Here is a 16,199-nt window from a genome sequence, read left to right on the forward strand (position 1 = left end):
GTGAATGGCAACTTGCAGGGACTGGAGTGGCTATGTTGATATTACAAAATAGACTTTAAGGCAGACATTTTAATTAGAGACAAAAAATGATGGAAATTGTGATATTCTGATAAAATACGAAGGTTTCTGCCTGGGTCCTGGCACAAAGCTCCTAAAACCCTTGTGGGTAGGGTGCTAGGAGAATCTTATTCTGGCATCTGGCCTTTGACCTCAGTTCCTGTCACAGACCCTTAATCCCTTAGGATTTCCTGGGTGTTGAGAGCATATTTTATTCTAATGAAGTGGCTCTGGGAAAGGCTTAGTGTGGGGGCTGGTTGCCAGGTGAACTAACCGTGTGATTGGAGGGTTGGAACTGATAGCCACCTGCTCACTCCCCATCCCCCCAGCCCTCACAACCAGTCATGTCTCCTCCCAGGGAAAAAGAGGGGCTGAAGGTGTAGTTGTTACCAGTGGCTGATAGCTTAATCATGCATGTTTAACAAATCCTCCATAAGAGTCCCAAGGAAGAGGTTCAGAGAGCTTCTAGGATGGTAAAAACATTCTGTGCCAGAAAGGATAACCACCCCAGCTCCACAGGGAAAGCAAGCTCCGGTGCTTGGGACTCTTCTAGACATTGCCCTGCATATTATCCTTTATAAGTGGTTATAGGTAAGTTGGAATTTCCATGAGTTCTGTGAACTATCCTAGCATTGATCTTATCAAAATAAAAATGACTAAGTAAATCCTATCAACAAGTCTATATCAACAAATTAGATAAATGAAATGGACACATTTTAGACAAATAACTACGGAAATTCAAGAAGAAATGAAATGTCTGAATAGCCCTTTAAGAAGTAAAGAGTTTAAACTAGTAAACCTTTAAAACTTAAACATCATCATAAAAATGAAAAAGTCAACTTAATTTAAAAGGAGGCAAAGGCTTGCATTGACATTTATCCAAAGATGGTACACGAATGGCCACAAACATGTGAAAATATTGTCAACATTCAGTAATCAGAGAAATGCAGATCAAAACACAATGAGATAGTACCTCACACCCATTAGGATGGATACTGTAAAGAAAATACAGGGAGTAACAGTGTTGGCAAAGACCGGGAGTGATGGAAACCCTTGTGCAGTGTTGAAGGTTGTAAAATAGTGCAATCACTAAGGAAAAGGTCATTGGAGGTTCCTCAAAAAAATGAAAAATATAATTACTTCATAGAGATAATTACACACCCAAGTTCATAGCAGTGTTTTTTACTGTAACCAATAGGTAGAAAAAGACTAAATGTTCATCTACAGATAAAGGAAAGTGTGTTATGTACATATAACTGAATATTATTCAGCCTAAAAATGGAATTCTGTCACATGCTACATCATGGGTGAACTTTGCAAGCATTATGCTAAGTGAAATAGACCAGTCACAGAAAATAACACCATGTGACTCCAGTTATATGAAATAAATAAAATTGTTAAATTCATATAAACAGAAAATAGAATGGAGTGGAACATAGAGTGGGGTACGGGACAATGGGGACTTGTTGTTTAGTGGGTGTAGAGTTTCATGTGTGAAAAATGAAAAAGTACTCTAGATCTGTTTCACAATAATGTGAATATACTAGTGTGGACTAATGAACTTTACCCTTATAATTAAGATAGTACATTTTACATTATGTATTTACTACAATAAAAAAATCAAAAGTAAACACCTTCTTGTAGAACTACACTAAGAGTGTTATATTTGCATAAAGATAGACATCTAGAGCAATACAGTAGACCCAAGCGTGCACTAATAAACTTTATACATTTATGGTCAGTTTTTTTCAGCAAGAGTGCCAAGACAGTTTGATGAAGAAATAAATAACCTTTTTAAAATGCTTTTTGTTATTATTTATTTGAAAGAGTTACACAGGGAGAGAGGAGGAGAGGCAGAGAGAGGGAGAGAGAGAGTCTTCCATCTGCTGGTTCACTCCCCAATTGGCCGCAATGGCCAGAGGTGCACCGGTCCGAAGCCAGGAGCCTCCTCCAGGTCTTCCCATGCTGGTGCAGGGGCCCAAGGACTTGAGCCATCTTCTTCTCTCCCAGGCTATAGCAGAGAGCTGGGTTGGAAGTGGAGCAGCCGGGACTCAAACTGGTGCCCATATGGGATGCCGGCACTGCAGGCAGCAGCTTTACCTGCTAGGCCACAGTGCCGGCCCCAGAATAGCCTTTCAATAAATAGTGCTGTAACAACTGGATATTCACATTTTAGAAGAAGGAAATTGAGGCCGGCTAATCCTCCGCCTGCAGCGCCGGCACCCCGGGTTCTAGTCCTGGTTGGGGCGCCGGGTAGTCGTCCTGGTTGCTCCTCTTCCAGTCCAGCTCTCTGCTGTGGCCCGGGAGGGCAGTGGAGGATGGCCCAAGTGCTTGGGTTCCTGCACCCGCATGGGAGACCTGGAGGAAGTACCCAGCTCCTGGCTTCGGATTGGCGCAGCGCTGGCCATAGCGACCATTAGGGGAGTGAACCAGTGTCTCTCACTGTCTATAACTCTCTCTCTGTCTAACTCTCTCACTGTCTAACTCTGCCTGGCAAAAAAATAAAAAAAAAAAAAAAGAAGGAAATTGAGTTTCTACTTTATACCATAAACAGATATGGAGTAAGTAGCTAAATGTAAGAGCTAATGCTGTAAAACTCTGAGAAAATACAGGAACAAATCTTTATGATGTTGGATCAGGCAATGATTTCTTAGATAAGATATGAAAAGCACAGGTAACAAAAGAAAGCTAGATATATTGAATTTCATCTAATTAAAACCATTTTGTGCTTCAAAAGACACCATCTAGAAAGTAAAAGAAAAAAAGTGAAGACACCCACAGAATGGAAGAAAATTCTTGCAGTGTGCCTATCACATAAGAACTCCAGAATATATAAAAGCTCTTACAACTCAACAATAAAAATACAAATATCCCAATAAGAGAAGGAATAGAATTTTAATAGACATTTCTGTAAAGAAGATACACACATGGCTGACAGAACATGGAAAGATGGTGAGCATCATTGGTCACTAGGTAAATGCAAATTGAAACCACAGGATGCTGGTTTATGCACCTAAGAGTGGCTAAAATCAAAAGGAGAGATGGTAAGTATTGGCTGATACCTCAGACACGGCTCCTGGGAATGTAAAATTGTACAGCCAGTTTGGAAACAGTCCTCAAATGAATAAGTATAGCGTTACCATAGGACCCAGCAATCCCACTCCTAAGTATATACTTTGGAGGAATGAAAGCACAGCCACAGGAAAACTTGTACACGAGTATTTATAGCAGCATTATTCATAATTGCTCCAAAGTAGAAACAGCCCAAATGTCCCTCAGTTTATGAATGGACAAACAAAAATAAAACCTGAATATCCGTGCAATGGGATGGTACTTTGCAATAAAAAACATTAAGTACTGATTCATGCTTTCAACATGGATGAACCTGGAAGATGCTATGCTAAATAAAAGAAGCCAGCCGTCGAAGGCCACATTTTAAGTGATTCCATTTATATGATGTCCTGAGTAGACAATTCATATAAATAAAATGTAGATTTAGTGGTTGCTAGGTGATGGCTGGTGGTGATGGAGGGAGAGATTTGGGGCCTGAGTGCTAGAGTGTTAGTGGGTATAGGATTTCTTTTAGATTTGATAAAAATGTTCCGAAATTAGATAGTTGACATGGCTGTACAATGTTATCAATACACTGAAATCACCGAATCATAGTTAAAAAGGGTCAATGTTATACAGAGTATATTTCAATAAAAACTACATTTTTAAAAAGTTATAGTGACTTGACACTCCTCAAAATGAAGTCATCATAGTCATTTTTAGGAGAGAAATTTGATTTTGTTTCTTTTTATATTTTTATGTAGTGAATAGGCATTTGTTTTTGAGCATTATTATTTTATTTTAAGTCAACTATGAAATTAAAGTTTTTATCATAAGATTTTAAGAGTTCAGCATTTTGTTCTAGAATGATTTACATTTAATAATTATTAATGACAATAGTTGAAAAATAGATGTTATAAAGGTCTGAATTTCCCAGATCACTGGTCAAAATTAAATTAAGGTCCTCTTTTAATTCTGTTAATAAAAACAAAGTATTGGAAAGCAGCTGGCTTAGAAGAGAATTTGTTACCTGGTCATTATTCATCCATCTTCAGCAGTCCTTGGAGCATGTCTCAAAGAGCTTACCACGTCAAGTCAAGATGAATATTATAGTGTGATTGATTATCCTTGTTGCTTTGTACCTTGAGGCACAAGGTTTGAACTGATACACTTGGGAAGAACTGGGAAAATTGAGATTTTTTTAAAATACAGTATTGTGAAACATTATTCTTCATTAAAGTTCTTTTCTATATTTTAAGTAAATTTTTTTTGGAGCTGGTATTGTGATATAGTGGGTTAAGCCATATGGGCACTAGTTTGAGTCTTGGCCGTTCCACCTTTAATCCAGGTCCCTGCTAATAATGTGCCTGAGAAAGCAGGGGGAGATGGTTCAAGTGCTTGGGTCCCTGCCACCATGTGGGAGACCCAGAAGCTCCAAGCTTACAGCCTGATCTAGCCCTGGCTGTTGCAGCCATTTGGGGAATGAAGCAATAGTAGATGGAAGAGTCTCTCTCTCTCTCTCTCTCTCTCTCTTTCTCTCTCTCTCTCTCTCTCTGTATGTGTGTGTGTGTGTGTCTCCCCCTGTCTTTGAAACTCTGCCTTTCAAATAAGTTTAAAATTTTTTTTCACCAAAACTTTAGTATTACAGATTTTATTTATTCAATTTATGGGAAAGATCTAAGATTATCTGGCAAAACCAGTACTCATTGTCAAACTTTTCATCCAATCTTTGATATAATGTCTGATCAAGAGGCAAGATTTCAAAAACAACAACAACAACAAAAAAAAAACCTTTTAGCACTTTCACCATAATTAGCATGGTTGGGACACGTTTTTTTCATTTTGTAAAACAGAAAGGTAGCTTTGAGATGGGAAACAAAGATTACCCTTAACACACAGACTAGATCTATGTTCTTGTGGTTGAAGGTCTGTATCCATATTCCCTTAAAACTCTCCATACCTTGTATCCCAGAAGTATATTGTCTCATTTTTAATGCTACCATTGTATCCTACTCTGTTTTAATAAATAAAATAGCCTTGGAAAGCATGTGTTTATCTGTGAGAACATCGTGTACAGGTGTGTGGGCACACTTTGTAGTTACTGGAACCATGTTTTTCCAGAGGTCCTGTGTACTTGTCCATATTCCACATCTGTCTCCTGTACTCGTGACACAGTTCTCTTGGTATCCAGATTGAACCTCAGAATTCTTCCTAACTGGCAACTTCTGCAGGTTTGGAGCTGGCACAGGAGGCGATTCCCTGTGACCGCAGTTATATCAGTTTCCTTAGTCAGCATGTTTATATCTTTTCTGATTTTTGTCATTTAGGTTTTCTGCTCACATGTTGTTTATTAGTAGGAGGCTTTGGTTAAACTTTATTATCCTTAAGTCAGCTTGGGAAGGTGCTGGGAGACTTTTCTCCATGGGTCTTACAATTTTCAGAACATTTTGCAAATAGAGGCTTTGCTTGCCTTTGCAAGTGTGTCCTTTCAAGTTTACAGTGAGCACCTTTGAGAGACACAGTAACATCAGAGCGGTAATCAGATTTGCTCAACTGCTTTCAAGACAGAGCCAGCATCTTCAGCCAAGAGCAAGGAGACAGACATGTATACTGCCTGTTACTAGAGATTCCAGTGCCTGAAGCTTAGGGATTCTGTCCTTAATGACAGCCCATTGCACATGCAGGTGGCACTTGTCAAGTTTCTCTGTGAGAACTGGGGTTCAGGGAAGTAGAGCATTGAGCAAGGTAATGCTGGTAGCCTGGCTACTTCTGTTGTAATACATGCTTGTCTCTCGCCCAGGAGTCTTGTTTCCTCTCCCAGCAGCTTGAGATCGTGACAGGAGGGTAGACCTCAGATCCTTTATGAGTGTTATTTTTTAGTAATAGGAACTCTATCATTTATTATTTCTATAAATATTGCATAGAATTTTTCAGGGTTTTTTCCTAGGTTAAAATAAGGGTTTGTCATAATTTTGTTTTTTTATATTTAATGAGACTTTTAGAAGCATAATTGTCCATCTGTATTTCTTACACATTAAAATTGTCTTATGAATGCATGCATATGTACACCTATGTATGTATCTATGTATTCATGTTTTCAAAAACCAGATCTGGCTGGCTCTGCTTAGTCATTTACTGAAGAATCAATACCAGTTCTACGAATGTCCAATACGATATGTTACTTGCTTGTTTTGCAGAATATTGGAAGGAAGATGACCTGCCAAGAGTTCATTGCAAATCTCCAAGGGGTAAATGAAGGTGCTGATTTCCCCAAGGATCTGTTGAAAGTAAGCACTGAACTTTTAGTTTTTGAAGCATGCATGCATTTTAATTGACTGCTTGCTGCTTAATCCAAAATAAGCTAAGAATCTCTGTCTTGTTCTTTGCTTTGCTTATATTGGTGTTATTTCTACTGGACTCTGTCTTTGATGCTTTGAATTGCAAAGTATCCTGGCTGCAGTAGTTCCTAAAGTCTACAATGGAACCAATGATACTGAAATAAGGCTAAATTTGGAATTGTTGGTGATGCCAATAGTGGACAGTTTTTGTGAGCAGATCATCAGAACTTGAGAGAATGTCACAAAGGCATATTTACTATGGAAACAAAAACGTATTTGCATATCGTAATGGAAACAGTTCTGATTATGCTCAGTCCCTTCTCATAGGGCTATTCAGATTGTCACTGGAAATAGATTAAATTAAATTCTGAGTAATTTTAGGGTGCCTGCATTAATTGCATTCCCAATCAGCATGTTTTTCCCCATCATCAGATTGTTTTCAAGGAAACAACAAAATCAACTTTAGAATTCATACATTCTACCAGCATTATAATGAGTTGTATGTTTAATCAAATACAGAATAATGAATATCTTTGCAGTTGCAGGGTAAGATGTGTATGTTGAAAATGTGGTTTTTACACATTTCTATTTGATTTTAGCCTTTTGAAAATTCATATTTATTTGAGAACTTTTTTTAAAAAATTATGTATTTATATATTTAAGTTACAGAAAGAAAGAGAAAGAAAGGGAGGGAGGTATAGAGGGACAGAAAGGGAGAGAGGGACAGAGAGGGAGGAAGGGAGAGGAGGGGAGAGGAGAGGAGAGGAAGAGAGAGAGAGAGAGAGAGAGAGAAAGAGAGAGACAGAGAGTCTTCCATCCACTGATTCACTCCCCAAATGGCTTCAATGACTGGCATTGGACCAGACTGAATCCAGGGTGGCAGGGGCTCAAGCACTTCGGCCATTTTCCACTGCTTTCCCAGCACAGTAGCAGGGCACTGGATCAGAAGTAGAGTAGCCAGGACTTGAACTGGTGCTCACATGGGATACCAGTGGCTCAAGCTGTGGCTTAACCCACTACGCCACAATGCTGGCCCCAAGAATTCCTGTTTCTTTCCTTTTTTTTAATATTTATTTATTTATCTATTTGAAAGAGTTACAGAAAGAAGGAGAGACACAGACATCGTCTCTCTGCTGGTTCACTCCCCAAGTGGCCTCAACAGCCTGGCTCAGCCAGGAGTTTCATCCAGGGCCCTTGTGTGGGTAGCAGGGGGACCAAGCACTTGGGTCATCTTCTGTTGCTTTTCCCTTGCATATTAGCAGGGAGCTGGATTGGAAGTAGAGCAGCCAGAACATGAACCAGTGCCTGTATGGGATGCCAGCATTGTAGGCAATGACTTAACTTGCTATGCTGCCCTGAGAACTCTCATCCTTATTAATATAAACTAAAGGTACTTTTCTGTCTGCTGCTTTTATAACTTTTTTACAAACTAGAATTCTAAGTCAGTAAGACTTAGAATCTCAGAATACTATATTTAATACCTCTTTCATTTTGCATAGTATCTCTTCAAGTTTGGTAGAACCTAGTTTATACAGTTTAGAAATTACATAAAATAAAAGACTTACCTTTCAATGGTACATTTTAAATTATAGTATGATTCAATTGTGTTACCATTATTAGCAGATTCATTTAAAGGATCTGACTCCAAAAGAAACCTTATCTATATACTAAGTGTTAAAATGAAGGCTAAGGGTGGTTCTATGGCCTAGCTTAGAAGACCCATATTAGAGTATCTGGATTTCATGTGCAGCTCTGGCTCCTGACTCCAGTTTGCTGCTAATGCAGACCTTAAGTGGCAACAGTGATGGCTTAAATAAGTGGGTTCCTTCCACCCATGAGGGAGACCTGGATTGCATTCTCTGCTGTGCTACCAGCATGTTCAGCCATTGTGAACATGGGGAGTGAACCAGCAAATGGAAGCTTTCTGTTCTCTAACACTGCCTCTCAAACAAATAATTATTTTAAGAAGTGATGTTCATTGCACTGAAGCTATACAGTGTTAATCAGTCTTTTTTTCAGTCCATGATATTAACAGAGAAAATAATGGAGTCTCTCCAAGAACAGATTTGGGGGTCTTATATCAATTTATGTCAGAAATGAGAATCAATAGGAAGATCTTCATTGTCAATCTTTTAGATGCTAATGGTAGGCTAATGGTAATCTTCGTGACTGTGGATAGACTATTGGATAGATTTAGAGCATGTTTGATGAAGCTGTTGGAAGCCAAGTGTAGTCCATGTATGGTCCAGTGGTTACTGCTCACCTTGATGAACATATGTTCTTTATTTTCTTTGCCAAGAACTTGCCAGATGATTTGTTGCAGTTATGCTATTGAGATTATGTTCATAAACCTAAGGGGAAATACATATTATATTCTTCTTTATTTACTGTAGGAAGATGACAAGTGGAACAACACTGAAAGTGACAGTGTTGTTAGCATGGAAATTGTCAAGTGAAATATTGATTGCCTTTCATAATAAGCCTCAGCAATTCAAGCGAGAACGTTCCATTTCGGTAGAAATGGTCTTCACTGCCGATTTCAACAAGGAAGGCTTTCTTCAGACCAGTTGCATTTCATTTTACTATTCTGTGTGCCATTCCTTCCCACCTCTTTCTCTTCCTCCTTCTTTCCTCCTTCCTGTTTCTCTCCATGTCTCCCTCTGGCGCTCTCTTTTGCTTTCTTTGTTTTTATTTATTTGTTTTCTTTCTCATTTTCCCCCTTCTTCTTTCTCTTGTGATAGTGATATCTGTTGAGATAAATTATTGGATGGGCTATCTATTTGAATTTTAGAGGAACTAGGATTATAAACATGCCACTCAGATACTTACACACAGATAAACACAAAAAAGTTCGATATTGTCTTAGAAGTTTTGGAGTAACCCAGTTCTATCTTCTTCCACCCCCATTCTAAAGATTTGTTTGGCTTTTATCTGAGAGAGAGAAAGAGAGAGAGAGAGAGAGAGAGAGATCTTCCATCCACCGGTTAACTCCTCAAATGTCCGCAACAGCCAGAGCTTATCTGAAGCCAGGAGCCAGGAACTCCATCCAGGTCTCCCACGTGGGTGCAGGGACCCAAGCACTTGGGCCGTTTTCCAACTGCTTTCCCAGGTGCATTAGCAGGGAGCTGGATCAAAAGTGGAACAGCTGGGACTTGAACCGGCATTTCTATGGGATGCTGGTGCCATAGGCAAACGTCTAACCTACTACACCACAGTGCCAGCTGCTTTTTAATTTTATTCCACTCCCATTCTAACCCACAAAATTATAGGCATCCATGACCTAACAGTTTTTTTGTTAATGAGTTAAGAGGAAGGTTATGTACTTTATTAGATTTCTTCATAAAAATGTAAAGAAAATGCTAGAATCAATACCAAAAGATGCTTCAAGTCACCTTGTTGAACTGAAGCTTTTTAAAGATTTGCTTATTTATTTGAAAGGCAGAGAGACAAAGAGAGTGGGATAAACAGAGATGGAGACAGGGAGAGAGACATCTTCCATTTGCTGGCCTACTCCCAAATGCCTGTAAAAGCTGAGGCCAGTCCAGGCTGAACCTAGGAACTGGTAGCTCTATCCGGTCTCCCATTTAGGTGGCAGGAACCCATACTTTTGCTGTCATCTGCTGTCTCCTTGGCACATTAATAGGAAGCTGAAAGAAAAGCAGAGGAGCCGGAACTTGGAGTGGCATTCTGATACAGGATGCAGGCGTCTTCATCGGTGACTTAATCTTCTGTGCCACAATGTTGACCCTGCACTGAAGCTTTTATTATTACACTTTGGTTTCTTATTACTTTTAGATTTCTTTGGGTCAAAAGGAACATTGAGATTTATGTCTCTTCACATTTCTTTGGAACGGAAATAATACTTGGGCTTATGTCTTGATCAATGTGTTTACACAGTTGGAGTCGTTTACTTTGTGTTTATCAGGTGTTGTGGGACATGGAGAAACTGCTGGAACCAAACGGGCACTTGTCCTCAGAGTAACATAGAGGGCTCCTCCTCTCCTGAAGTCACAGTTCTTCTGTATTAGAATGAAAGTACAAACTGTATTTTTGCTTTTTCTTAAAAGAGAAATGGTTAAGAAGTAACAGTTCATAACATAAATAAGAAACTGGGCTCCAGCTTGTAATTCAGAAATTTCAGTTAATGATTGCTTCCAAATTTGCCTTAGCCTGCATTGAAGAAATGGATGATACACCAAGTCCCCTCCATCCTTGTTTTTTCTTTTATGATTTACAGTTTTCCCTGCAATTTCTGTTGTTTACTAAAATAACATAAACAGATACTTAAGTGCTTTGGCAAATAAGCTTGTTCTTCCATACAAGTTGATTACAGTATAAAGTGTATGCATCTGTGACACAGACTGAAGTTGGATATCCAGAGATAGAGTACTATTTAGGGTCTTCAAAGGCTGGGAGGAGGTGCTGTGTGAGATGGACCTTCGCAGTACAGCTGAGAGAATTTATGTATTTTTTATTTAGGTTATTTTTCCATCTCATCTGCTGTTTCCTCTGCCGCACAAAGATATGCTCATAGTTATTCCTCTCTACTGCATCCCCAAATCAGGACAGGTATGCCAAACTACTTGGCGTGTTTCATGGCTCTGCAAGGCCTTTCTGTCCCAAGAGGTGTGTGTGATTCACTGCCAGGCATCACTGGGGACAAAGTGGAGAAAAATGAGAAAGGGGAGGTCTGCTTTGGTTTGTGATGAATTTAATTATTAAAAAAAACCTGCAACTCCGTAATAAATATTAAAACTGTTAAGGGGGCCGGCGCTGTGGCACAGTGGGTTAATGCAGTGCCGGCATCCCATATGGGCCCTGGTTCAAGTCCCAGCTGCTCCATTTCTGATCCAGCTCTCTGCTATGGCCTGGGAAAGTGGTAGGAAAGTTCTTGGGCCCCTGCACCCGTGTGGGAGACCCGGAGGAAGCTCCTGGCTCCTGGCTTCGGATGAGCTCAGCTCTGGCTGTGGCAGTCATTTGAGGAGTGAACCAACAGAATGGAAGACATCTCTCTCTCTCTCTCTCTGGCTCTTTATAACTCTTTCCAATAAATAAAATAAATATTTTTAAAAAAACTGTTAGGAATGTGAGTAGAGAGAGATGATGATGTGAATTGGGGGCCAGCTCTGGAGGTAGAACTTTCTGAGAGACAGAGAAGTATATGTGCTGGTTCATTCTCCCTTAATGCCCAGGACATGCAGGAAGCTGGGAACTCAACTCAGGTCTCCAGTGTGAGTGGCAGAAACAACGACTTGAGCTGTCATTCCTTCTTTCCTGCACGTTAGTGGGAAACTGGAATCAGGAACAGAGCTAAGTACTGAACCCAGCTACTGCAGGATGGCGCAGAGGCAAATTGCTGTGCCAAGCACCCATCCCTGCTTTCTCTTGGTTGACTGTGGGAAGATTCATGTGAATACTGTCGTTACATTAGACATCAGCTAGCTCAAAATGGACTGGAATGTGACCTCATTCCTTCTTGCAGGTGGTTGGATTATGGTGTTTTACAACTCAAAAGGCCAAGTAGGATTAGTGCCACCAGACAAGACTTCTACCTACACGGACCAGATGCTTTTTTAACCTAGTAATTTTTATGGCCTCATAAGCATAAGCATAAGCATATCCTCTCCTAGGTGAAAGGAACCATCTGTAACTTGGACCTGAAAATGAACCATGGTTAGCCCTTTATTTTCCTTATCTTTTAACCTTGTCTGTTTTCCCTAGGCTATCCCTCTCCCCACATTTTTATATCTTATATTTTATTTGGGTCTTTAGCAACTTTGGTCTTTGACGTTACAAGAGTATAGGTACTAAGGACCACTAGGTGTTGAATCTTGAAGATCTTTGAAGAAGCAAACTCGTTACTGTCTTTTTGACATTTTCGGATAATCCTGGATGTTGGTGGAGATGTATTATTTGAAAAGACTAAAAACTCCTTGGTGTCTACCACTGTCTCGTGCTCTCTCCCACAGAAAGGCCCAGGCCTGAAGCCTTAGGAAACTGGCATTGTGGTATTTCAGCCTGGCCTCTGGGCTCCTTTATGTCAACCTGAGGACCTCATACACTCATTATCATCAGGGGCTGAGACCTAGAAAAGTAAAGTGTTGGCTGGCCATAATGTGCATATTTTTGAAGCTCTTTACCCTGCAGAATCATGTTTGAAAATTAATAGTAGCCTGACCATGGAGTTAACCTGAGGGTCCATCAGTAGCTGAGTGGAGCACTATTTAGTCTTAGGAAAGAAATGAAAAGACTGTCAGTTGCAACAGCAGGAAGGACCTGAAATTGAAAAGCTTTTTACCAAGTGAAAAAAAAAGCAGAGAAAGACTAATACCTCATATTCTCACTTACTTGTAGGTCAGTCTTACAGAATCAGAGGGGGTTATGGTGATTATCAGAGACTGGGTGGGGAAGAGGGTATTGCTTAAAGAGAAGACAGGTTTAATGAAATGGTATAAGTAAAATGTGGAGATCCATTTACAGTCTGGTGACTATAATTAACACTGTTGCAGTGTGTGCTTAAAAATTGCTGAGAGAATAGATTGTAAATGTTCTCACCACAAAAAAAAAGTAGGTGATAGCTATGTTAAAACCTTGATTTCCACAATATATACCTATAATCAAAAATTCCATGTCCACCACAAATTTATACAATTTTTATTTGCCCGTTGATATTTTTCCTTGAATGCATCTTATCTCAAAATATAACAAACTTTCTCCTTTGCCTCCCTGTTCCCTAAATTTTATGTCTTCTGAGTTTCATGGGAAAAATCTGTTCCCAGTTTTAACTGAAAAGCCTCATTTGTGTCTTCAATCCAATCTGTTTTCCATTTTCAATTCTAATGGCTGATAAGTCTTCATTTCTCTGACATACATGAAGGGCACAGGGACTTTGGGTGATGGCCACCAGTTATTTAAATATTTAGAGATAAAGTGGCCATTTCAAAACATATACCATGCAGGTGTAGGGGCCCAAGAACTTGGACCATCTTCTACCGCTTTCCCAGACCATAGCAGAGAGCTGGATTGGAAGAGGAGCAGCCAGGACACGAACCTGTGCCCATATGGGATGCTGGTGCTGTAGGCTGGGGTTTAACTCACTGCACCACAGCACCGGCCCCCACACCAATTATTTTCTATTCTACCTATCCTATGGTCACTTGCAATTTAGTATTCAAGTGATGTTCTCCTTAATATTTCTATCCTAGTCACAGTTAGATCTTTAATTTGTTTTTGAGCAGTGATTGAATTCAGTTGGTGTCAAGGGAAAATAAAAAAAAAAAAACTGAACGATCTCTTCTTTAATTTAAAAATGTTTATCTTATTGACGGAGAGGAGAGAAACAATAAAATAAAACCAAAAACTTCAAGCCTTCTTGAATGTTTCCAATATAAGGAACTAAAATCCCAAACTTAACACACTTTGAAGAGTGTTTTAAAAATACTTCCTCCTAAATATGGCTAAAAACACAAATAGCTGTAAGAATAGTTCCAGTTACAAGGAAATATCGCTGGAAATAATTAAATAGCTAGGTAAGTAGACCTTTCAGATTATTAGACATATTAGGCATGTTTAACTTTAGAATATTCTTTGGAATTTAATTCTTAAGTGTAGGAATTGCTTCTGTCTCCTTTACTGGGGAATTTGTTAACTTTGAAATTAGATTATAGTCTCTTAAGGGAATGCCAAGAATTGTTTTTTCTCTCTCAGGTGTGTAGTAAATGGTAAAATATGTTAGGGTGTCTGCAGGAAGGAGGCACAGTTAACTAAAAGGATGAAAATCTGTTTGCCTGATCCAGTAAGATGCATGTGCTCCACTCCTTTAATGTGGTGGTAAAGACAGGAGTGAATTAAACAGTTATATTTCTAGTGGCTAGAATCCCTGAAAATGATCTTACTCAAATGTATTTTTTTCCTTATTTTCTCAAAGGAAAGAATTTAGGCAAGGTTCTTTCAAAAGTGTCCAAGATTGTATAGACTAGCTGCATCTATCGTTTAACATGTCCAGTAGGTTGAAAGCATTTTATGTTTTGTTCTACATGTAATTTTCTCATTTGGTATTGTTAGGGAAAAATAATCTGAAAATAAAGAAGAAATTAACCAGGAAGGCAGTATTTAAGCAGAATCAGAAGGTCAACAAGGAAGAATACATTTTAGATAAAGATTAATGCATCTTGTTGTATAGGGAAGAAACACAATATTTTGCTATGCAGGTTCATAACCATTAGGCATTTTAATCAGTTACAGTCCTATATAGGCATGAACAACAGCAGAAAAATCAATCGACCTTTAAAGATTTAGAGCTCAAAAGAACAGAGCAACAGCAAGAGCTGTTGGGTTTTTCGGAATTAGGGCGCATGGCCAGCCAGCTCAGTTCCTGTGTTCCATCTGCCCCTCTAATTTGACCCTTGTAACCCAGGAGAATAGTGAGAATTTAACACTGACAATTGTCCTACTTTTCTATATTTCTCTGAAAGGCTGACCATAAAACACGAGGTGGTCATCTCTCCTGCCTGACACCCATATTTTGCCCTCTTCTTTTGTCTTTGCTTCCATGATTATCAATGAGTATTGGGATAATTGAATAAGATCATATTTTTACTAATGTCCATTTTTTCAAAAAAATTTCATTCATTTATTTTATTTGAAAGGGAGAGAAAGAGAGCAGGAAAATGTAAATCAGTGGTGTACACCTCAGATACCTGCCGCAGCTGAGCTGGAACCGTCCAAAGTCAGGAGCCAGGAACTCGATGTAGGTCTCTCACAGCATAGCTGGAATCCTAAGTAGTTGAACTATTACCTGCTGCCTCCCAGGATATGCATTAGTAGGAAGCTGGATTGAAAGCAGAGCTGAGATTCCAACCCAGGGAATATGGGTGTCCCTATTGCTGCCAAATGCCCACCCCTTATTAATGACAATATTGTAGTTTGTGATATTATACTCCAGCGTTGCAGAAGTTACCATTAGAGGAAACTGGGTAAATGGTGCAAGGTTATTTCTTAGAGCTACTTGTGAAACTAAGATAATCCCAATAAAATTTTCAGTGAAAAAAATGAATAAGACAAAAAAGGTAAATGGAGCAATTTCTGTATTTTAGTCAGAGGTTGGGGCAGCCTATAAAAATGAGCTTAATGAAATTTTGCTGCTACTGGTAATTCCTTCAGAATACTGAAAAATCATGATTAGCAGCTCAATATAACTTTGTAGCAGTACTTTTTAACTGGAGTATTAAGAAAAAGACAGTGGGATTGTTTTGATGAATTGAGAACTGGAAAGTGAGAGGAACCTGTTATTACTCTCAGGCTGTGGAACAACATTTGGAGGAGGTAACAGCAGACAAGAATAGGTCTCGTGGTTGCACCCATCCACATGGGAAGGAGTAGTGGCTTGGATAGTGACAGTACTGAGGGAAGTAATACCAAGTATTGAATTATTTTGCGCTTAAAGTGTGTTTTTGTTGCTAGATTGTTTTCAGATTGCTCCTGGCATTTCCTGATGTGCTTGTGATGCTTCTACGTGGAGTAGAAGAAACTCCACAAGTAGGAAAACCTAAATTCTTCCCAGTTAATGTTAGTTGGATCTGTTAGAGTGTCATGAAGGCTCATAGCAGTGTGGAGTCATGTCAGATCTGATGCTTTACCTGGGTCAGGCAACTTAACAGGAAGGAATGGTACCTTCCTCCACTTCCAAGAGTGGCTGTGAGGATTAAGTAAGATGAGGTGTGTTAAGTGCCTAGTATCACGTGAGCCTGTCCA

At 39.3% G+C, this 16,199-nt stretch overlaps 1 protein-coding gene across 12 annotated transcripts in view; it reads left to right on the forward strand.

The window, feature by feature from the left end:
* PSD3 (pleckstrin and Sec7 domain containing 3) overlaps positions 1 to 16,199 on the forward strand; it is a 583,146-nt gene that overhangs the window by 326,221 nt on the left and 240,726 nt on the right. For all 12 annotated transcript variants that reach the window (XM_008267258.5, XM_089302856.1, XM_070047341.2 and 9 more), the window contains one exon: positions 6,306 to 6,395. In XM_008267258.5, the coding sequence (XP_008265480.3) occupies positions 6,306 to 6,395 (90 nt within the window). The remainder of the gene's footprint in view (positions 1 to 6,305; positions 6,396 to 16,199) is intronic.

Source organism: Oryctolagus cuniculus, chromosome 8, assembly GCF_051225735.1.
Source record: "Oryctolagus cuniculus isolate XC-2025 breed Fujian yellow rabbit chromosome 8, ASM5122573v1, whole genome shotgun sequence".
NCBI lineage: Eukaryota > Metazoa > Chordata > Mammalia > Lagomorpha > Leporidae > Oryctolagus > Oryctolagus cuniculus.